Source organism: Hippopotamus amphibius, chromosome 9 (assembly GCF_030028045.1).
Source record: "Hippopotamus amphibius kiboko isolate mHipAmp2 chromosome 9, mHipAmp2.hap2, whole genome shotgun sequence".
Taxonomy (NCBI): domain Eukaryota; kingdom Metazoa; phylum Chordata; class Mammalia; order Artiodactyla; family Hippopotamidae; genus Hippopotamus; species Hippopotamus amphibius.
This window is the reverse complement of record NC_080194.1, coordinates 10,515,121-10,537,734: the sequence shown is the minus strand read 5'-3', so window position 1 is coordinate 10,537,734 and position 22,614 is coordinate 10,515,121. Positions and strand designations below refer to the sequence as shown.

The window sequence follows — 22,614 nt, the reverse complement described above, 5'->3', positions numbered from 1 at the left end:
ACCACCTCACTCTCTGGCTGATCGTTGGTGCAGCTCTTGGCAGGCTTCTAACAGCTCTGGATCACGGGGGGCTTTCCTCCATACCAAGCCGCCTTCCTCGCGGAGAGCAGCTTGTAAATTAGGGGCTACTGGTAACAGTTGGCTGGCTCAATAGCGTTTGTTGAAAATGCAGGGCCTTTAGGGACACTTCCTGTCCCCTCTGGGCATGGGTGGGCAAATGTGAGAGGTGGGGAGGACGCTGGCACAAAGTTTACCAACCCTAATTAATATGGCTTAGTCAAACTTTTGTTTATGGCTTAATTTCAGACCCCCACAAGAACTGCTGGGGTCTTTTGGAATAAGGACCACTAGAATTCCCGGGGAGATAGCTGCTCATTCCGTCTCCAGTCTGAGAGCTTTCTCTTCTCTTTTTCCTCCCTCCCATTTTGAATATCATCTTAATGCGCTTGTCTTCTGGCTCTCAATGGTCTTAGAGCCCTAGTTCCCTTCTGGCAGATGGATCCCCTCTCTAATTTCCCTCTGGCTCTGGGCCAGGATGTCTCCTGCTGTGGTCTGTCTGAGGCTGGGCAGGCTGGCAGAGAGGATTTTCCCATCACCCTCCTTTCGGTTAATTTTAGAAACTTGAGTTGCCATGGCAATGGTTCAGTGGGGTTTTCGTGGTTCTCTTTTGATTCAGTCATTTGCTGGTCTGCCCTTTAAATTAAACTTTTTCAATCCACATCAAAATTGGGACAGGAGATGTGCTTGGATAGAGATCCACAAAGGCACAGCAGCCCCGCGGGATGTTTTTTAAAAGCAGGGAAAAGTCTGGGTGGATGCAGGGATGCCCTTGGTTTACAGTGGCCCAGACATTTCCTGGAAGCTTCCCTGCTTGAGAGGATATGGCCGAAGGCTGGTAGAGGTGATCCTGGGGGAGCCTGGAGAGAAGCGGGGCCCCAGGGCCTCTCCCACGGGAGCATCCCGGGGCCAGGTCTCTCTGTGTTGGTTCTGGAATCCCCAGCCGTAAGCACAAGGTTCGACCCTCTATCTGGACCCCCCGTGATAAATGAACATGCCCTCAGCCAGACGTCCCTCCTTAATTCTCAGCACAACCCTTGGAAGGCCTGAGCCTCCGTTTCCCTTAAAATCCTGGCTCTTCTGCCACTTCTCTCTGGACAGCATTTCCTCTTCTCCTCCAGTCAGTTCAGGTGTGAAGAGATCAGAGTCTTTGCACAGACAAGAGGAAGTCACAGCATCCAGCTCACAATCGGTTCTCTTGGCCCAGATTTAAAACGACAGTCTTTAATGTTCCTGTCGGTTCTGTGACGGGGCGGAGTTTTAATCCCGACATTACAGATGAGGCTTGGAAAGGTGCAGGAAATCACCCAGCGTCATTCAAGGGGCCTGTGGCCGAACCAGAGCTCTGAGCCTGTCCGTCAGACTCCCAGATGTCGGCTGACCCCCCAGCTGCCTGTTGTTCATTGCATGGACCCATCCTTATTCATACCTACACCTCATTTCCCTCTGTGAACAGCCAGGGAGGTACCTGATGACCTTAGCAGACTCGGTGCTCCAAGGCAGGGACTGCCCCTGCGTCCGCTCTCAGCCCCACAGAGACACTGCACGCTCCAACTTTCAACAAGCAGCCCAGGAAGCCAAACAATAACCTCTGTAACAGTGGACCCCAAACATCTAAGACTTGATTAGTAACTGACAGCTTCCCCAGGTTTTGTTCCCATTGCCAGTTTAAGACCAACCAGAGAAAGCCAGATGGGCTCCCTTCCCTCCCCCTCCCCCGCCAGTCACGTCAGATGCCCTGCTCCTAGTCCTCCCGCCCCCCGGCTTCCCGGGGACCCGCAGCCTCTGGTCAGGGCACACCCAGATCCTTCCCTTTGGTCCACCGTGTGTTTTCCCACTCCCCTGCCTGCCTTGGAGCATCTGCCAAAACGCAGCGGATGGTGGCTCACTCCCTTGCACCCGCGAGCTCTGAATAAATAGCCTCGGCGTTTCTCATCTGGTTGTTTGGGTTCATGTGCACGTTAGGGTGAGGTGGGCGTGGGTGCCAGCACTGAAGGAAGGTGTTTCCCTGTGTGGGGCGTGAGCACGGCCGCGTGGCACTGAGCAGCAAAGGGCCAGACGGCGGCAGGATGGCCCTCCACCGCCTACCCCAGCTCGCCTCCTGCCTGTTGTCAGCCGTGGAATAAAGCAGAATGTAACTGGGGTCCCGTAGAGGGGGCAGTGGAAGCCTTCGTGGAAGGAGTGGCGTCTGAGCGAAGGACAGGAGGATGGTAGGGTCTGCAGGCTGAGACCGGGAAGGAGGGGAGAGGTCGCAGCCGAGGGACAGGGAGCCCTGCCCTGGATGTTCTCAGCCAGCGGGTCTCCACACTCCTCCTCCCGTGTGCGCTCCGACCCTGTGGGCTGCATCAGCTGAGCCTTCTCACCCACTGGCCCTGGGCGGGTTTGGCCAGTAGGAAGCATCAGCAGGAGGTTGGAGGGCGGGAAACAAGCCCAGAATATCTGTTCCCCCAGCTCCCTGTCTGCGGGCGACAGACCGGCGAAGGACACATTCCTCCCCAAAAGGCCTCAGCTCCCGTCAGGTCCCCCCCGGGTCCACATCCTCATCCTCACCCCTTCAGGCCTGAGCCTGGGAACAGCTTCCCGCGGACCCTTCATTAAACTTTTCCTGTCTCCCTTGTAAACCAGGAGGCTGTGGGACCCTGCTTTCACAGGCAGTAGGCCCTGGGCGGGAAATGGCGGGTGTGTCTGCAGATCCATGAGAACCTTGTCTAGGCTGGCGTGACCAGCACCCGGGAGGACGGGGAGAGGGAAGCGGGAAGCACAGCACAGGAGGAGGGAGGAGCCACGGGGGGCGGAGCTCCCGGTATCGTCCTGAGGAGCTGGGACCTTACCCTTGGCAAGCAGGACGTTCAGGAAGGACTGTGAGCCGGGGCAGAGCCAGGCCAGGGCACCTCTCGGCCACTTTGGGAGAGGAGATTTGCGTGTCCTGGCTCCCCGCCTCCAGCCCTGTGAGCGGTGGGTCTCGAGGTGATTCTGAGAAAAGGTTACATTGCCCCCATTTAATTTGTAAGAAGGAAGATTCTAGAGGGATGGGACTGGGGGGGGTTGTTTGTTTGTTTGTTTAACAACTAAGGTGGGTCGTCTCAGCAATCCTGAGCTCAGCCATCTGCCCATCAAATAACAATGTGACTATTTCGGCCCTGGGGGAGCTTTCACCTTTCTGGAGGAGATGGCCTCAGCAGACTTGTTGAATGGGACCTGTCCTCACACCTTGTGTATCTCAGGCTCACATCTCAGCTCTGTCACTTCCTGGCTGTGTGACCTGGAGCAAGTGACCTTACTTCTCTGAGACTTACTTTTCTCACCTGTGGAGTTAACTGAGCTCATAACCATGAAGCACCTGGCGTGTAGGGTGCTTAGTCTCACGTGAAAGATGCAAGTGCTTCTGGCAGGAGTGCAGCACGCTGAGACCGAGACTTACAGAGCCGCAGAGCTAGAGACCTTCTGCCCACCTCCCCCAGCACATCCTTACAGAGGACCACTTTGGTCACTGGGAATACAGAGATGAGTGAGCAGAATCCGATGTGTCCATACAGACGTACATTCCAGTAGGAAAGGGATGATTTGATACAAACACACTGAACAATGACAGGTGGTCACCAGTGCTGTGAAGACAGATAAAGCAGGGTAGGAGGTGGGGAGGGATGGCAGTGGCCCAGGAAGCCACCGTGACACTGACCTAGGAGTGGAGACTTGAGTGGGATAGGGTGTGAGTGATATAAATGCCTGGGGAGGGCTGTCCTGAGCAGAGGGCATAGCAAGTGCAAAGGCCCTGGGGCAGACACACGTTTCAGGTATGTCCCGAAACCACGGCAAGGGGGCAGGTGGGCGTTCAGCAGAAGTAGCCAGAGAGGGGCAGGAGTGAAGTTCGGAGTAGTATCAGAGGCAGGATTATTTAGGACCGGGGAGGAGGGGTGAGGACTTTGGGGTTTCACACTGAGTATGTGGGAAGCCACTGGAGGGTTTTGAGCAGAAGAGTGACATTAGTGAATGAATTTAAGGTTTCTGAAAGCACTCTGCAGCTAAGGGGAAAGAGAGTGGAGAGCAAGCGTGGGGGCAGGGCAGAGGTGACATGGCCGGGATGAGGGTGGCAGCCGTGGAGGATGTGAGACGTGGGCACTGGGACCAGGGCTGGTGGTCGGAGTCCTGCTTGGGAACAGACGTGTCCTGAGCTCCCCTTTGAGGACTCTTTGTCCTGCCAGCACTGGGACCAAACCACAAGACCCCAGTGTGTGCAAACAAATAGCCATTTCCTCTGAGGGACAGGGGCCCAGGTCATCATGTTAAGATTTTCTGAAATCTCCAAAAGCCATGAATTTGTTCACGGTCAATAAAACTCCTCCTCGGGAGCCCCGGTTGTAAAGCTTCTGTTACCAGCCTTTTCCCCTAAATTATTCAGAAAGGTTCTGCACCCAGAAGCTCCAAGTGTGCGCACTCAGCATTTCCCTGGGTAATAATGTTTAACAGACAGACGTAGCACCGAGAAACTGATTATGCAGAGACCATGAGGAATGCGAGGATCTGGAGGACAGACCCAGGGCAGCCTTGGGCTCTTTGCACATTTGAACAGGATCAGCTCCTGCCTACTGGGCTTTGTCAGGTGTCAAGATGGCAGGGAGTGGAATGGATGGAATTCCCAATGGATGGAATCTCTCATTTCACACGCAGGAGCTGCTGCACAGTCCCAGGCTCCTGGTGCTTGGCCGACTTCAGTCCATGATGGGGATGCTGGAGCATGACTGGGAGTGTCCTGGGAGACGGGTGCCGCTGCTGCACAGAGCGGGGGGTGGTGATAGGCACCTTCTGCCTCTTAAGTTAGCAGCTGCAGCCACGGAGCTTCCTCTGACAACATACCCCCAAAGGCCAGGGATGCCCCCGTGTTCTGTGAAAAGACAACTTCCAGAATGTTGGGAATGTGCTTATTTAGAATGTGATGTGTGTTCTGTCCATCTCAGCAAAGCACCAGGGTTGGTGGAATAGCCACATCCTCTCATGTAGCATCACAGTATACATTTGCCTCGTAAAGGCTCTGAAAAGTCCTATAATGATAGTTATTAATAATAACTAGGCTTTGTTGAGTATTTACTGTGTGCCAAAGTTCTAAACTCTTTTATGTATTTACTCTTTTTATCCATAAAACAACCCTGTGAGGTGAATTCTACTATTATCCTGTTTCACAGATGAGAATTTTGAGGCACAGAGAGGTAGAGTAACTTGTCCTAGGTCACACAGCTAGTAAGCGGCAAAGCCAAGGATTGAATCTAGACAGTTTGATTCCAGAGCCTGCACTCTGAGCAGCTACAAAGAAAGTGGTTTAATTTGCCTAATCCACTTTTTCCTCATACCTCTTTGAGCTATTTTCATGAAATACCTCTTGCCATCTCACAGAAGACTTTTCAGAATGTATTGATCAGTCATTGGAGTTATTAGAGAAAGGACTCCATTGCAAGAGCAGTAAGGCGGGGTGACAGCTGGAAGGGAGAAGTGGTAAAGGGGAAGGGAAAGCATAGAGAACTGCCTGGGATGGTGTGGCGGCTTCTGGCATCAGACTCCTGCACACAAATGCTAATTGTACCACTTGTTTGCTTTGCGACCTTCAGTAAGTTATTTAACCTCTCTGGGCTTCAGTTTTTCCCATCTACCGAATAGGGTTGTGGTAAGGATGAAGTGAAATCATGCATACAGGATGAAGATTAGCAGCAGGGGGTCCAGTTCTCACTCATCAGCTTCAAGGTTGCCCTCCTCTTCTTATTCATTGTTTGACTCTATAAATGGAGAGATTGTGAATTACCATGTTTCAAAGTCAGTTTACAGATATCAAAAAGTACTTGTAGAATACCTACTGTATTTACAAGGTTGCTTTTGGCCCTGAGTAGGGCTCCCAAGAAGGGGAGAGCCCAGCCTTTGCCCACCAGGAACGTCTCTTCATGGTGGGAGACAGGAGTGAACGTGAAAGTCATGCATGAAAAGCAGGGATTCTGGAACCAGACTGGCTGGGTTCCTCTGGTTCTTCCTCTAACAAGCTTTAACAGTAACTACTGATCATAAGCCAGGTGTGTGGAGGACTTGGGCACGTGACTTAACCTCCCTGCGCCCCCGTTTCCTCCTCTGTAAAATGGTCTGCTTCACAGGATGGTGTATTTGTTTCCTAGGGCTGCCAAAATAAATTGCTACTACCTTGGTGGCTTCAAACAACGAAATTTATTTTCTCACGATTCTGGAGACAAGAAGTCCGAAATGCAGGTCCTGGCAGGGCTGGCTCTTTGTGGCAGCTCTGAGGGAGAATCACGTCTCTCTCCTTGCTTCTGCTGGCTGCCCGCAATTCTTGGGGTTCCTTGGCTTGGGGGCTGCAAGATTCCAATCTCTGCTTCCATCGCCATATGGCCTTTTCTCTTGTCTGTCTCTGGGCCTTCCTTTCTGTCTCGCATAAAGATACTTTGAGAGTCCACCCTAATTCATCTCAAGATCTTTACTTTAATTATATCTTCAGGGATTCTTATTCCAAATAAGGTCACATTCTGAGGTTCCTAGTGGACATATCTTTGGAGGGGGGGGACACCATTCAACTCACTGCAGCTGGTTTAAGGACCACACAGAGTTCATGTGTATAAACCCATAAGATATTGCTGATAGGCTGAGAGCTGCAATGATAGTTACTGTGATGATACCATCATTATTATTACTCTGTTTTTAAGTCCAAAGCAAACATGGATGGTGGTTGTTAATATTATTTGTATTATTATTTCTTTCAAATCAGGGCTGGAGGATAGGTCAGAAAGCAAAAAGCAATGCAACACTCCCCTCTAGGCTTCTCTCCCCACACCCTTCAGGGGTTGCTACTGGGAAGGCAAGGCGGGAAGGCTGCAGAGTCTGCATGCATGGCTGGGGAGGGTGATGTGATATATTCAGGGTTCTGGATCTGAAGAAGTTTACAAGAATGACACAGTGACAGAGCTGCGTCGTGTTCAAACTGATGAGAGTACTGCAGAAGGATTAGAGGACAAAGAGGCTAGAGATAGTAAGATTACAAGGAGGTTTCTCTTCCTGGCCTGGGCCTGATGGAGACCAGAAGCAGAAGCTGGAGAAGCACTGCACAGAAGCCGTTGACCACGCTCGGTGGCTCGGTGTGGACAGAGAAAAGGAGAGCGTTCAAGACAGCCCCGGAGACTAGATGGCCAGGGAAACGCAGTCCATCCTAGGAAATCATTGCACAGTGACCACAGACTAATTTATTCAACCTCTGTCTTGGGCACTGAGTTATAAAAGGTAGACCAGCAAGCCTGGCCCTCCCCTCATGGCTCTCATGGTCTGGTTGGTCTGCCTGAATGTTGTTGTAGCATTGTTTGTAATAGTGCCAAAAAAAAAAAAAAAAAAGCAACCAAAATGTACAGCAGTAGGGAATTGGTGAAATAAACTGTGATGTGCCTATATAGTGGGATACTACATAGCTCCTCCTCAACAAAGATGTGTGTGAGTGAGGAAGATGTCCATTTGTAGAAGCGTCTGTATAGCATGAAGAAAAGCACGTGTGTATATACACAAAGAAGAGTTTTGAGAAACCTATGCTTAGTGGGTCAGCAAACTGAGGCCATTGGGCCAGATCTGATCTGCTGCCTGTTTTTTGTTTGGTCGGGTTTTTTTTGTTTTGTTTTGTTTTTATTCTATTTATTTATTTTATTAATTTTGGCTGCATTGGGTCTTCATTGCTGCACACGGGCTTTCTCTAGGTGTGGCCGAGTGGGGGCTACTCTTCATTGTGGTGCACAGGCTTCTCATTGTGGTGGCTTCTCTTGTTGCAGAGCACAGGCTCGAGGTTTGCCGGCTTCAGTAAGTTGTGGCTCGCGGGCTCTAGAGCACAGGCACAGTAGTTGTGGCGCGTGGGCTTAGTTGCTCCGTGGCATGTAGGATCTTCCTAGAGCAGGCATCAAACCCGTGTTCCCTGCATGGCAGGCAGATTTTTAACCACCGCACCACCAGGGAAGTCCATAATCTTCCATTTTACTTGATGCTACAGTTTTTGAAGCAATATCTAGATGATTTCTTAAAAATAACTTTTGATCTATGAAAATTATATATAGTTACATGCTTATTCGGGCTTAATGAAGGTGTTCAGGCATTTTTACACATAAAAGATGTCAAGAAATAAGATCTTCCTGAAACTGAGTTAAAAGAACACTTACAGTGAAATCAATTGTAAACTGTAATAATTGTTTTCTCTGCTTTAACTGGAAATTTTAAGAACTGTTATCTCTTTTCCTAAAGGATTATTAATTTGAAGTTGATATATTCCTGAAAATTTTTTTCCTGTTGAAATCTAATGCATGGTCACATGCATACATGTAATACAAACATAATTCTCAAAATTAGAGAAGATAAACAATGGCTTGGAAAAATCCATGAAATGATAGTTTCTCAGCAGTTGGTCTGACTGCCTGTCTTTGTTAATCAAGTCTGGGACATAAATGCACTCTATCATTGACGTACTATTTGTGACTGCTTTTGCACTACAGAGGCAGAGTTCAGTGGTTGTGGCTGAAACTGCACACAGATCATAAAACAGTTACTGTCTGACCCTTGACAGAAAAGTTTGCCACCCCCTAGTCTACACCAAACTATGAACTATTTTTTTTTCTAGTAGGTGTATGGGGGGAAGGAGAGGTTGTCTGTCACGAACATTTCTATATTACTTTAAATTTTGATTTTAACGTATTTTTATAATCAGAATTCAAAAATTCAATTTGGAAGAAAAGAAAGCATGCAGGAGTCACACTACCTGATTTTGAGACTTGCTATAAAGCTATATAATTCTTAACACACTTACTGGCATAGGGATTGGCGTGTAGCTCAATTAAACAGAATAGATCATCACAAAATAGACCCAGCCTTGTATGCTCAATTGATTTTCAACAAAAGTGCCAAGTTAATTCAGTAAGAAAGGATAGGCTTTTCAACAAATGGTACTGGAACAACTGGCTATGCAAAGGGAGGGGAAAAAAGAACATTGAACTTCACCTTGTACCATAAACAAAAATTAACTTGCAATGGATAATAGTTGTAAATGTAAGAGCTAAAGCTCTAAAACGTCTTCTAGGCAAAGATTTCTTGGATAGAACATAAAAAGCACAAAACACAAGAGAAATAATTAATACAATGGACTTCATAAAAAAATTTTAAACACTAATCTTCAAAAAGACACTGTAAAGTAGATGAAAAACCAAGCCACCATCTGGGAGAAAATATTTGAAAGACACACATCTGGAAAAAAACTTGTCTCCCAGAACATCTAAAGGACTCTTACTACTCAGTAATAAGTAGTCAAACAACCCAATTTTAAAATGGGCAAGAGATTTAAATAGATGTTTCACCAAAGAAGATATACAGATGGCAAATCAGTACATGAACAGATGCTCAATGTCATTAGTCATTGGGAAATGCAACTTGAAACCTCAGTGAGATACCACTACACACCTGCGAGCATGGCTAAAATTGGAAAGGCTAGCTGTGTTACATGCTGTGAGGATGCAGAGCAACTAGGGGAAAGCTAAGTGCTATAGCCACATTGAAAAACAGTGTGATAGGGGCTTCCCTGTGGTGCAGTGGTTAAGAATCCACCTGCCGGACTTCCTAGGTGGCGCAGTGGTTAAGAATCCGCCTGCTATTGCAGGGAACACGGGTTCGAGCCCTGGGTTGGGAAGATCCCACATGCCGGGGAGCACCTAAGCCCATGCGCCACAACTACTAAGCCCACGCATCTAGAGCCCATGCTCCACAAGAGAAGCCACCACAATGAGAAGCCTGCGCACCACAACAAAGACCCAACACAGCCAATTAATAAAAATTAATTCATCTAAAAAAAAGAAAAACAGTGTGATAGTTTTTTTTTATAAAGTTAAGCATACACCTCCCATACGACCCAGCAGCCTGCCTCTAGGTATGTACCCTCCAAATTAGGAAAATATATGTCAGCACAAAGATGTGCATTCCAGAAACTGCAAACAGCTACTTCCCCCCCTTAACTGGTGGATGGATAAACAAAGTGTGATGCATCCAGGCAGTGAATACTGCGCAGCGGTCTAAAGGGATGAAACAATGATACTCAGAGAAACCTGGGTGCATCTCAGAAGCATTATGCCGAGTGAAGGAAGCCACGCACGATAGACTATTTGCTATATGATTCCCTTACCTGACTTTCTGGAAAAGACGAATCCATTGGGACAGAAAACAGATCAGTGGTTCCCAGCAACTGTAAACAAGGGGAGGCAGGGGAAGCTTTGATATCTTGCTTGTGGTGGTGCTTAAGCAGCTGTTGCATTGGGTTACAACTCATCTAACTGTACGTTTTAAAAGGGTAAGTTTTATTGTGTATCCATTATACCTCACTAAGCCTGACTTTTAAAAATATTTACTCTGGAGAAAAATTAATTTTGAAAATAAATTTTTTTGTAGAGGCAGTTGGGTTTTCAGGAGGACGACGAGACATCTGTTTGAACAGGGCAGTGAACCTTCCAGAACAGGAATTCTGGGCTCAGGGAGGGGTCCGAGTGAGTGAGTGACAGTGGAACTCCTCCAGGGAGCCCTCACACTACAAGGAGAGAAGAGAAGGAAAACAGTAACGAAACCTCTACTCTCATCAGCCTAGGCAAAGCCAGAGGAGGAGACAAGATGCTTATTTTTTGACTGGATTATGCAAGATAAATAATACAAAGTAGAAAAGAGTAAACAATGAAAAGTACGGTTCCCTCTTGCATCTCTCCTCTCCCAGTTGTACCAGTTCTGTGTGTCCTTCTAGAAATACTCAAAACATTTCCTACTGGACTTTGTTGGGGTTTTTTTTCCACATATCATGATATCTTTCAGGTTATTTCACATCCATATACGTAGGGCTGCCCTAGTTTCTTAAATAAGTGTAGTACTGTCTGGACGCACCATGATTTATTTAGCCAGCCTACGACTGATGGACATTTAGATCTTTTCTGATACATTTGCTGTTGTGAACAATACTTCCAATACATATGTGTATTAAAGAGTTACTTCTCATTCGTATAAGTGTATCTGTTAGTTAACTTCCGAAGAGTGGAATGGCCGGGTCAAAGGATATGTACGTTTTCATTTTGATAGAAATATATCGTTAGTGTATGTTTGTTATCTTGATCTGTATTGTTAACCCCCCGTCACCACTCGGAGTTGTAGCAGTTTACCCTCCCACCAGCCATGCGGGAATAATGATACCTGTTTTCCCAAGTCCCGACCAGCAAAATGCGAACTCAGCCTTCGCCTGTTGCCCGGTCTAGAGGTGAATAATCGTGCCCTACAGGAAATGTCATCTGCACCTGGAGGAGGGAATTTTTTAGAAGCAAAGGAACCCCAGGTCACAGGTGTCAGCTGCTTTAGTCCTTCTGTCAATCCAGATAGCACCTTTGTGTGAATTAGAAAAAGGCCCTCCTCCTCAGGATATTCACCATCTGCCCCCAAACTGTTGTGATAACTGCACAAATCTGTGACAACTGAGGTGACAGGGCAGCCCTGGAGCACAGTCCCCTCCACCACGGGCGGCAGCCAGAGCTCCCGGAAGCTCTGAGGGCACTGTGTCCCTGGTGGTAACCAGATTGCCTGGAATTCATGCAGTAGAAGCCGCAGATAGAGGACAGGAATTCAAGCAGTTTGACAGTGGAGCGTGAGGGCATTAGCTTGAGGGACAGCCAGAATGAATGGACACTTCATTATCCATGGATAATGCACTTGGAACCCAGGTCCCAGGCAACTCTGATGTTCGTAATTTGGCCAGCGGGCTCATTAAGCTCTTAAGAAAAGGGAGTCTAGTTAATGAATTAATACAAGATGACATTTTACACACAGCAGAAAAAAGACCAGGCACCCTTGAGTTACGTAACATCATAATTTCTCGAGCGAAGTCAGTGTTTTAACATCTCTGGACCCATTTGTTTTCCATGTGAAAATCCACCCACTTTTTTCTTTTAAGAAGTACATCTCGCTGGAAAGGAGCTCATTCAGTTCTTTTCCTCTCCTCCACTCTACCCCCCGAAAAGGTGACTCTCCCAGCCTCTCCCTCTGGCCCAGAGGATAATGAAAAGGATGTGAAACTAAGAATTCACATCATTAGTTTGGGATGATGAAAAATTCTGGAGATGGAAAGCGGTGGTGGTTGCACAGCAATGTGAATGCACTTCATGTTGCTGAACTGCTCACCTAAAACCGGTTAAAATGGTAAATTTTATGTTACATATATATTTTACCACAATAAAAAAAAGAAAAAAAGGAATCTTTGTGCACTGTTGGTGGGAACACAAGTTGGTGCAGTCCCTGTGGAAAACAGTGTGGGGGTTCCTCAGAAATTTAAAAATAGAAATACCATGTGGTCCAGCAATTCCACTTTTGGGTATTTATATCCACAGAAGAGGAAAACACTGGTTCAAAAAGATATATGCACCCCTATGTTCATTGCAACGCTATTTACAGTAGCCAAGATATGGAAACAACCTAAGTGTCCACTGACAGGTGAATGAATGGATAAAAGAGATGTGGTATATGTGTGTACACACACACACACACACACGTACACAGGAATATTGCTGAGCCATTAGAAGAGATGAAATCTTGCCATTTGCTACAACATGGATGGGTATTGTGCTCAAGTGACATGTCAGGTGGAGAAAGACAGATAATGGATGAGTTCACTTGTATGTGGAATCTAAAATAAAAGCAAACAAGGGAACAGACCAAACCAAACCAAATACATAGATGCAGAGAACAGAGTAGCGGTTACCAGAGGGGCGGGGGTCAGGGGGAGACCAAAATGGGTGAAGGGGAGCGACGGTACAGTGACGGGTGGAAACTGAATTTTGGTGGTAGGCATGCTGTAGTATATGCAGAAGTCAAAATACAGTGTTGTACACATGGAACATATATAATGTTATAAACCAGTGTTACCTCAGTAAAAGAGAAAGAAAGGAAGAAGGGTAGGATGGGAGGGAGGGAGGAACAGCATTAGCTGAGCGCAGACCCTTGCCAGGCACTTTGCTCTCAGCACTTTGCATGTGTTGTATTTTACCCTGCCAGTAATCCAAGGAGATAGCCACTGCTGTTACCCAGCACCACCGCCGTTTTAAAAATGAGGCAGCTTAGGCTCATAAAAGTTAAATAACTTGCTTGAGCAGCAGCGAGAAGTGATGGCCCCCGGCTTTGACTCCTCAGCCCTGTGCTGGAAATAAAATAAAGAGGCTCTTTTCTTTTAGGCCTGAATTCTGAAACACAGACATGCAGGCCCTCTCCAGCTTTTAATTATCTAAGCTGAGAGCGGACAGAACTCCAGCAGAACCTCTGAGTGACAGCTCATTGTCTCCAGGAAAGTCCAGAACTGCCTTTCTCCTGTAACTGTCTGCAGCACGCTCCTGCCTTTTGTCTGGATCTCACTTGCTTCTTTCTGTACAGCTCATCCTTGAAAGAGTGACCAAGAAGGAGCTTGGAGAGTCTTCGTAGCCTTTAGTGCCTGTTTGAGTGTGGCTGGAAAGAAAACTAACACAAAGCCTGGAGCTTGAGGGGGAAGATCTTTCTTTGTCTTGGATTAGGATTATGTGGGGAAGCGGGAACTACATCAGGACAGGAGAGGAGACAGTGTTTCACAGCATGTGGATTTTTGAAGGAGAAATATCAGGTTCTTATTCTGACTCTTTGTTCCTCTGTGCACTTAGATGGGTTAATTCACCTCTGAGTCAACGTGGTCATCTGAAAAACAGGAATAATAAACTAATAACAGCACCTACCTTGCCGGGGTGTGTGAATACACAGATTTTTTTTTCCATTGAGTTGTATGCATTGATTGAGCGTCGACTGCGTGCCAGACACCACCCTACTCACGGGAGATCCGTGATGAACAGAGCGTGTGCAGTCTAGCGGTGAGGGGCGTGGGAAAGCTTGGCCCAGGGCCCGAGCAGCCAGTAGTCGGTGCTGCTGCTACTTTGCATCTACACGTTGGCCGCTGTGGACCCACTAAAGCCTCCTCACTGCTTCGGAGGCTGAACGGGTACAGGCTGTGGTCACAGATTTGCTCACTTAGGCTGCATGTCGATTATTCTTGCAGCCGGGCCACAAGTGTGGGTAGTTGTGGATCTTCCGCAAAGAAGAGGGGTCCCCAACTTTCTACGAGAAGGGGCCACGCTGGTGTCCCGTGCCCGCCTGGGCCTGGCCACCGTTGCCAGGTGTGTCCTGCTGACAGCGAAGCCCCTGCCCTGAGTTTGAAGTGTGAATCATTGCTCCACGTGGAGAAGAGGGGACTCGCAGCTTGCAGGGCTGGGGCGTGTTTCAGGCTTTTGTCCAAGGGCCTCTGAGGAAATGCCTGCCAACTGCCTAGCGGGTCTTGCTGGGGGACTGCGGGCAGAGTGTTAGGGGCAAGGCTCTGAAGTCAGACCACTGGGCTCAAATCAGGCACAGCCCTTAGCTCCTAACCCTGTGACCCTGGTCAGGGGACCCCCGCTCTCCGAGCTTCCCTTTTTTCATCTTCAAACAAGGCAGTTTTAGCACCTGCTTCTCGGAACTGCTGTGATGCAAGTAGGTGTGGTAAAGCATGTATCTGTATGTCTGGAACACCCTCAGTGTGTTAGCTGTTGTTCAAAGTGCTTGATAGGGAGTCACTCATTTCATGGTCGCGGCAGCCCAGTGAGGTGGGACCAATACCATCCCCATTTCACAGATGAGGCAATGACAGCACAGAGAGGTTGCCCACTTCCCAAAGGGCACACAGCCAGTAAGTTGAGTAGCTGGGGTTTAAATCTAACCTGGGCCCAGAGTCCATGATTCTAGCCTCTGCCCTGCTGGCCCTCCATCCTGAAAGCTTGGCAAAGGTCTGGCATTAAATAAATACTTTGCCAGCGTAAGGAACCCCAGACACATTGGCCCGTGTTCCTCATGTATTTATATTATAAATTTTCAGAGAAAAGAGGATTTCTGTCCCTGAAACTGTCCCTCCTGTTCCCTGGATATTATATTTCGTGGGGCTGGTTTTTTTTAACAACTGTATTGAGGTATAATTTGCATAACGTGAAATTTGCCCATTTTAACGGTACAATTCAATGCGTTTTAGTAAATGTATCGATTTGCACAGCCATCACCATATCCAGTTCTAGAACAGTCCCATCACCCCAGCGAGATCCCTGATGCCCATGCATCAGTGAATCCCCATGCCCACACCCAGCCCCAGGCAATCATTCATCGACTTTTTGTCTCTATAAATTTGCCTCTGCTGGACGTTTCATTAAATGGAATCATACGATATGCGGTCTCTTGTGTCTGGCTCATTTGCTTAGCATAATGTGTTTGAGGCCGGTCCGTGTTGTAGCATGCATCGGTGCTCTTTATGGCCAGATAATATTCCGTGGTGTGGACCTCCCACATTTGGTTTATCCTTTCACCAACGGATGGACATTGGGGTGGTTTCCGCTTTTCGGCTGCTGTGAATGGTGCTGCTGTGGACATCTGCACGCCCGTCCTGGGACGGATGTCAAGGCCGGCGGGTGAACCCACCTGGTAACCTCTCTCCTTTTCTGTTCCCTCTGGGGTTTCTCAGAACCGGGCAGCGGGCAGGTGTTTGTGACCTCGGAGAACCAGCTCATGTACTACCCCAGCATCACCTACGCCATCATCGGCAGCTCCGTCATCTTCGTGCTGGTGGTGGCCCTGCTGGCGCTGGTCCTGCACCACCAGCGGAAGCGCAACAACCTCATGACGCTGCCGGTGCACCGGCTGCAGCACCCGGTGCTGCTCTCCCGCCTGGTGGTCCTGGACCACCCCCACCGCTGCAACGTCACCTACAACGTCAACAACGGCATCCAGTACGTGGCCAGCCAGGCCGAGCAGAACGCGTCGGAAGTGGGTTCCCCGCCCTCCTACTCAGAGGCCCTGCTAGACCAAAGGTGCGTGCTGGCTGGGAGAGCCTTGGGGGGGGAGGTCACCCCATGCAGGGCTGGAGTCTGTGCACACACACCTGGGATCCCGGTCTTGCCGGGAGCCTGCCTTCAGCTGCGAAGGGGGCAGCAGCTTCTGACGTTTCCCAAGTCTTTGCAAAAGGAGGCACGTCTGTCATCTCGTTTAGCCCTCACAACGACTCACCCACGACAGTTCTGTATTTGCCTCAGTTTTACAGATGAGAAAACTGAGATTTTTAAGTTATGCATCTGAGGACATATGGCTAGGATCCTGACCAGTTCGGAGATCTCCTCCTCCCTAGTGATACCCCATGGACACGTGTTCAGGCCCCTGACCAGCTCTGGGGACTCACCTGCTACTGCAGAACAGTGCCCATATTCGAGGTTTGGTTTCTATTTAAATGAATGAGAGGATGAGTGAGTGCATAAAGAAGTTCCGTAACTTTGCACGGCATCGTCTGTGAGATAAAGGAGGTGGAATAGAGCATTCTCAAGGTCAGAACCCGCGTCACAGATGGAGCTGTACAAGGAACCCCAACATATAGTCAAAAAGCAGAGTTCCGTAGTTGGAACGGGTAGTGTATCTCAGTCCTGCCTTCTCAGCCTTCCTCTCTCCTTTGGTGACCTCCAAGGATCCCAAAGAACCCACTTTGAAGTCCCTAGAGCTACCAGAGGCCCGCTCTGTTTTCAGCATCCCCTCCCCTGCAGGGCCCCTGCTCAGCGTCTCTCTTCCACTGAGCCTGGGACTCACCACGTGTGGCACGAGGCATTTTGCAAGCAGTGTTCCCAGGCTAACCGGGCTCCTCCTTGAACCCTCTCCAGGGGCAGCTCTTGTATTATTTAATCCTCGTTTTCCCTCCTCATAAAAGATAAACAAAGCTCCAGGGGGCAGTGCTTAAGGACATCTTTGCAAATAAGCGTAAGAACACAGGACCTCACTCATTTGGACCATCCAGTATAGAGCAAGGTTAAAATTGCTGCATCTGGAGATAGACTCCTGGATTCACATCCTAGCACTGCTGCCTACTAGTTATTTGTGGTCCCGTGCAAGCCATTTAATGCCCCTTCGCCTCTGTTTCCTCCCCAGTACAACGGGCATAAAAGTAATGGCTCTCTCCTAGCATTCTCGTGAGCGTTGATAAGATAAGGGACGTGAGCTAGGTGGCGCAGTGCCTGACTCACAGTAAGCCTTCAGTAAATGAGAGCTGGAAAATAAAATGTCTTTTAAGTCATTTCGTTGCAAGCAAGGGGTCATTATTACTCCCTTCTACACATAGGGAGGCTGAGGGCTTGAGAGGATGTCCTTTCACTTACCCAAGTCTGCGCAGCCAGGACCCCCAGTTCTGTGGACTGTCAGGGGCTCCGTCAAAGCACCAGGCCAGCTGAATCCCTGCCGAACCACCCAGGGTGAGCCGGGGAGTATTTAGAATTCTCCCTCCCAAAGGTTGTGGTTTTGGCACTGTTCAGTCGGCACAAGCTAGCCGGAGCATGCTGACCTTTTATCCGTTCCCTTCATCATATTGCACATCGCTGGTTTTCCTAGTCCTTGGATTGCGTTTCTCATTCGTGATTTCAGCATCTGCTCAGAAAAGGGCAGCAGTTGGCATTGCCTGCCATGCCTGGGCTCTAAAGTATTCTCTTCCCTCTCCTCTCCCCCGCTCCCAACCCCATCTTGCTCTCTCCATCGCAGACCCGCATGGTACGATCTCCCTCCACCACCCTATTCTTCGGACACTGAGTCACTGAACCAAGCTGACCTGCCCCCTTACCGCTCCCGGTCCGGCAGCACCGACAGCGCCAGCTCACAGGCAGCCAGCAGCCTCCTGAGTGTGGAAGACACCAGCCACAGCCCGGGGCAGCCTGGCCCGCCAGAGGGCACCACTGAGCCCAGGGACTCCGCGCCCAGCCAGGGCACTGAAGAAGTATAAAACCCAGTTCCTCCAAAGTCCATATGGGTTCATCTGCTCTGACTTGTTACCATCCTAACAACTTGTGCTCGTGGGAAGCTCCTCAAGTTGCCTCAGGGAGTCGATTTGGGGCCTCAGCTGTCTCTCTGTTCACCTCCTTCCCCAGATTTCAGGGATGTTCTTTGGAAGGTGACCTGGCATTGTTCTGGCCTCTCAGTTGACCTGATATGTGGCGCATCTTTTCTGGGCAGTTACTCTTCATTCAGGGTCCATGATCACAGCCTTGCTCTCCACATCATTCTTCTGTTACTGTTGGAATCTTGCTGAGTAGGCGGTGTAAATTTGCAGGTGGCAGGATAGTGCGGTACTTAGGTAGCCATTGAGAAAGCAGTGTTTGTGCCGTACTGGGTGTTCAGAAGGGCAGAGGACACTGGACCAGGTTCTTTGTGGGCTGCTACCTTAGAGCTCCGTTTGGGGATTTGGGTTGGATGGTCCTACCAGGAGGCTATCATTGGATGGAGAGAATTCAGGGGAGTATCAAAACCTGCCTTGAACTAGACTATACATTGCTTTCGGGTCAGCAGAGGCAGGGGCCAAAGAAAACTGTTGCCGTGAGTCACGCCCCTTCAGAAGTCAGCAGTGTCATTTTGGTTTTCTGAAGGACTCAGGAACCATCAACTCTGGATAGATTCTGGATTTAAAAATTTGTCCAAAAATCTTCACTTGGAGAGCTTTATCCAGCATCGTATCTCATCCCAGAATAGGCAGGGAGCCCTCACCGTGAGTGTATCCGAGTTCTCAGCTCCTAAAATACAGGCTGCCAAGATCCTGGGTCTGCTTTGGTCCATGGTCCTTCCCCTGGTTTCTGGATTGTCACCAGAAACAGTGATGACAGCTGTGACCTGCCCGTAAAGAAGGGATGAGAACGAAACCTGAGTTAGCCAGAAATCTTCTCTGGCCCTTTGTCCCTGTGAACCACTCCCAGCCTGCCTTGCCCATTCACGCAGCTTCAGCACTCGCCTCCTGAGTCCCCCTGACACTCAGAAGTCATTTTACCTGTGCATTTGGACTTGAGAACACTGTGGGTTCTAACTCACGTGAGAACGTAATTCAGTACCTCCCACGAGAGCTCCCATATTCCTGGGCTGCACTCACCCCCCTTCCCAAGGCCCAGATACCAGCGCCAGGCTTAGGGCTAGAGTGAGGCTCAGGCCTCTCCGAACATCCCATAGTTTCTCCTCTGAGAGACATGGATAATAGACAGTTTGTAGTCAAGATTTGCCATTTGGACTTTTTTTTTTTTTTTAATCTCTTAGAAATGCATTTGAAACGGTGTGTTTGTTTTTTCCCTTCTAGTTAAGGGACTATTTATATGTGTATAGGAAAGCTGTCTTTTGTTTGTTTTTCCATTCGTGAGGTCCAAGCAAAGATGGAAAAGGAGATCGCGCCTTTGTGCGGCTAGTAGCAAGTCCCCCCAGACTGACCTGTGTGCCGGGCGTCTGTGCATTGTTGCACTTTGAGTTATTATTTATCGAGTTCTTGAAGGATGCAGGAAGAGGGACGCCTTTCTCCCTCGGCTTTTAGTCTCTGTGTTTATGCTCGCTTTCCTCTTTCTCTGTGCCCGGCCAGCCACAGCGCCCACCCCCTCAGGAAGTCATGGGTGGAAACGTAGGTGTTATTCGTCAAGAGGCCACACTCATGGGGGATTGGGACAAAACTGGAACCACGTGCAGCCACTCTGGGCAGCTGTCAGCCACGCAGAGCTGCTTTCCACATGGTCAGTAACCTTTGTGACGCTCATTCAAATGGAGCCTGCAGGAGAGGGGACGAAGTGGCATTCAGTGATCCTGTCCTGCAGACTTTTTTTTTTTTTTTTTTTAAACCAAATCCGAAGTATGTTACAGGAAAGCTAGCCACTTGGTGATTTTTTTTTTTTTTAAGTTAAGAAAAGGAACCTAGTTGCTTACATTTTCATTTTTAAGTAACGTGAGTTATTTTCTGAGTAATCCAGTGAAGAGAGAACTTACGGTGGCAGCCAGAGTATGTGAGGAGCTCTGGTTGACTGTGTCATCTCCTATGAGTCAGAGTGGCTTAATTTCTCCCTGTGGTGGCCCCTGCTTCTTTCTGGTGCTCTGGCAGTTGTTTAGAGGAAAGGATTCTAATTTTAATTAATTGTGCAGTGAGTTCATCTCACGCGCTTTTCAGCTTCCAGGCATCTTAGGAAAGACAAATGGTCTTAGTAGATAAGGAGAGCCTATTAATGTTGTTTATTAATTCAAACACAGGGACATTTTTATTATAGATTTGATTTTTTTTTAAATGGTTGTTTTTAAAAAGATATAAATAGGACACCAAAGCTGCAGGGGGTTTTTGTTTTGTTTTTTTTTCCCCTACTCAAGGTAGCAAATAAGTAGCCAGCATTATTTTTTAACTCATTCCAACCAGGATATTTTTTTATACATGGCCTAAATCTGTGCCAACCAGAAAACTATTTCTGCTCTCTTTTCTCAAAGGAGATCAGCGAGTCCATTCTCTTTTAGCATTGAAATCATTCCACTGAGATTGATCACTTATCACTTGCCCTCAACTCCCTCTGCATTGAAATCGACATTTTAAAAAAATGCAAGGAAGTGGTAATAGTTGCGAGAGTCACACACAACTTCGTGTGATGCTCACAGTTGATGTAAACTGGAAAGGCTGTGTGTGGTTGCTTTTTGTTTTTTGATTAGATTTCTTTTTAATTTTATACTTTCAAATAAACTTGCAGTTTCGTTCTTTCTGTTGGTGTGAATGGTTCTTGACCCCCTTTTCTTCTCTGTAGCGATGTGAAGAGTGGACAGCCGCTTCTGTCATGGCTTCTGCAATGAATGTATGCCCTAATAAAATGAGGAAAAGGGAGAGAATATTGACGGGACCTCAAAATATGGTGGGCGTTTAAGGATTCCACAGCTGATGTGGTTGGAATACGGAATAAAGTCGTGGATGCCAATTCGTATCAAGGGCCCTGGGATGTCAGTTCAGAAGATGGGCATTAACTATGCCCTCTGTGCCCATAGTGACTTCACTGTGGCACTGCCTGAAGGAAAGGAGCAAGTGAATATGATAACTGGAACAGATTTTGACCACATAGGGGCACGCGCTAACTCCGGCACACGTGTGCTAGTAATTAGTTTTGAACCACAGATAGCTCCTATTGGTCCCACCAGTGATGGGAGCATCTCTGTGCTCTTACAAGTCTCATTTTACGCTGCAGGGACAGTTGCACAGGACGTCAGCATGCCCAGGAGGTCACCACCACCACCACCCATGAGCAAAAGTAACTCTGGCCTTGACCAAAATTAAAATCTACACGAGAATCGAAACATAGGATCTACAGAACCAAGATGTAGATCACGCATTGGTACCCAGATGTGTCAAAAAGAAGACTAGGCTATCAGATAGTGGTATCCCAAGTAGACGCCAGGTCATGTCCTGCCTCACGTGGTCCAGAGTAAACTTTCCCAAACAATATGCCCAAAGGCTTATCAAGACATTAACTCCTTCATCTCTCAGAGTACCATTTTTTGTGGTGCTACGATGAGGAAACGATCGAGAAACGCTAATCTAGAGCAAAGATCAGTAAACTTTTTGTGTAAAGGGTCAGATAATAAATAATTTTTGGCTTTACAGCCATATGGTTTCTGCAGCAACTACAAAAGCAGCCATAGACAATACGTAAGTGGACGGGTGTGCCTGTGTTCCAATAACTACCAAAATGGGCTGGATCTGGCTTTGTTATTTGCCAGCCCCTGACCTAAAGGATCATTCCCACATTGTGTTCATGGATCCAAAGCTTAGGGCATTGTAGAAAAGAAACGCTGTGTTGGTGGCTGGCCTGGAATATTGCAACCCTTAATATGACACCAACCTCCAAAAAATTAAAAATGGAAGAAGTTAGGAAGCAGGCAGTTCAAGGACCTGTGAAATTCTTTTTAATTGGCCCTATTCGCTCTTTTCCAGTGAAGAAGGAGATATAGGATTACAATGAGTAGAGGCTTTCCCAATGAGGTCCTAAATAGTGGGTTGAATGCAAAGGTCTTGTTCAAAAAACTATTCTCAGTAGGGATTCTCTAAGGTGATAAAGTAACACAACAGTCTGTCTTTTAAAGAAAAGTTCACGGGGATAAATGATCTGGGAGGTATTGTTCGTCTTCTCCATTTAACTGGCTACCCTCGGGCAAGGCAGTAGATTCAAAGAATGAACTGTATAAGAAAGAAGGAGCTTCTGATGGCTGCAGTGGAGACGTGATACATGCCCATGAGAAAAAGAAATGCATCCAGGGAGAAAATATGCAGACTCCCTTGACATCTTATAGTTGAACATGTGAATGGGGACATTAATAGAACCCCAGTTGTAAGTGATAGGTGTAAGGAATCCCACTCATACAAGCTGAATTGTGTTAAATTTTAGAAGATGCATGGGCCAGTGCAACCGTGTCCAAGGATATGGAAATTGGTTTGGGGCAGGGCTGGGTCCAGTCGATCACCACCTCTCACTAGGAATCTGTTTTGCCCCCTCCAACTTCTGAGTCCTGCTTTTACTCGTAAAGGCATGACTTCATGGCTTTACAAAATGTGGTGGAAAAGAGGGTCCCAGAAGATCCAGGTTCATGATCCTAGAAAAAGAGATTCTGGACTTCCCTGGTGGCGCAGCGGTTAAGAATCCGTTTGCC

At 47.9% G+C, this 22,614-nt stretch overlaps 1 protein-coding gene across 3 annotated transcripts in view; it reads left to right on the top strand.

Annotated features, from left to right (window-relative positions):
- Window positions 1-20,671, top strand: part of LDLRAD3 (low density lipoprotein receptor class A domain containing 3) — a 247,447-nt gene extending 226,776 nt beyond the window's left edge. For all 3 annotated transcript variants that reach the window (XM_057695997.1, XM_057695999.1, XM_057695998.1), the window contains exons 5-6: window positions 15,638-15,983; window positions 17,686-20,671. In XM_057695997.1, the coding sequence (XP_057551980.1) occupies window positions 15,638-15,983; window positions 17,686-17,923 (584 nt within the window). In that variant the 3' untranslated portion in view covers window positions 17,924-20,671. The remainder of the gene's footprint in view (window positions 1-15,637; window positions 15,984-17,685) is intronic.
- Window positions 20,672-22,614: the final 1,943 nt, after the last annotated feature.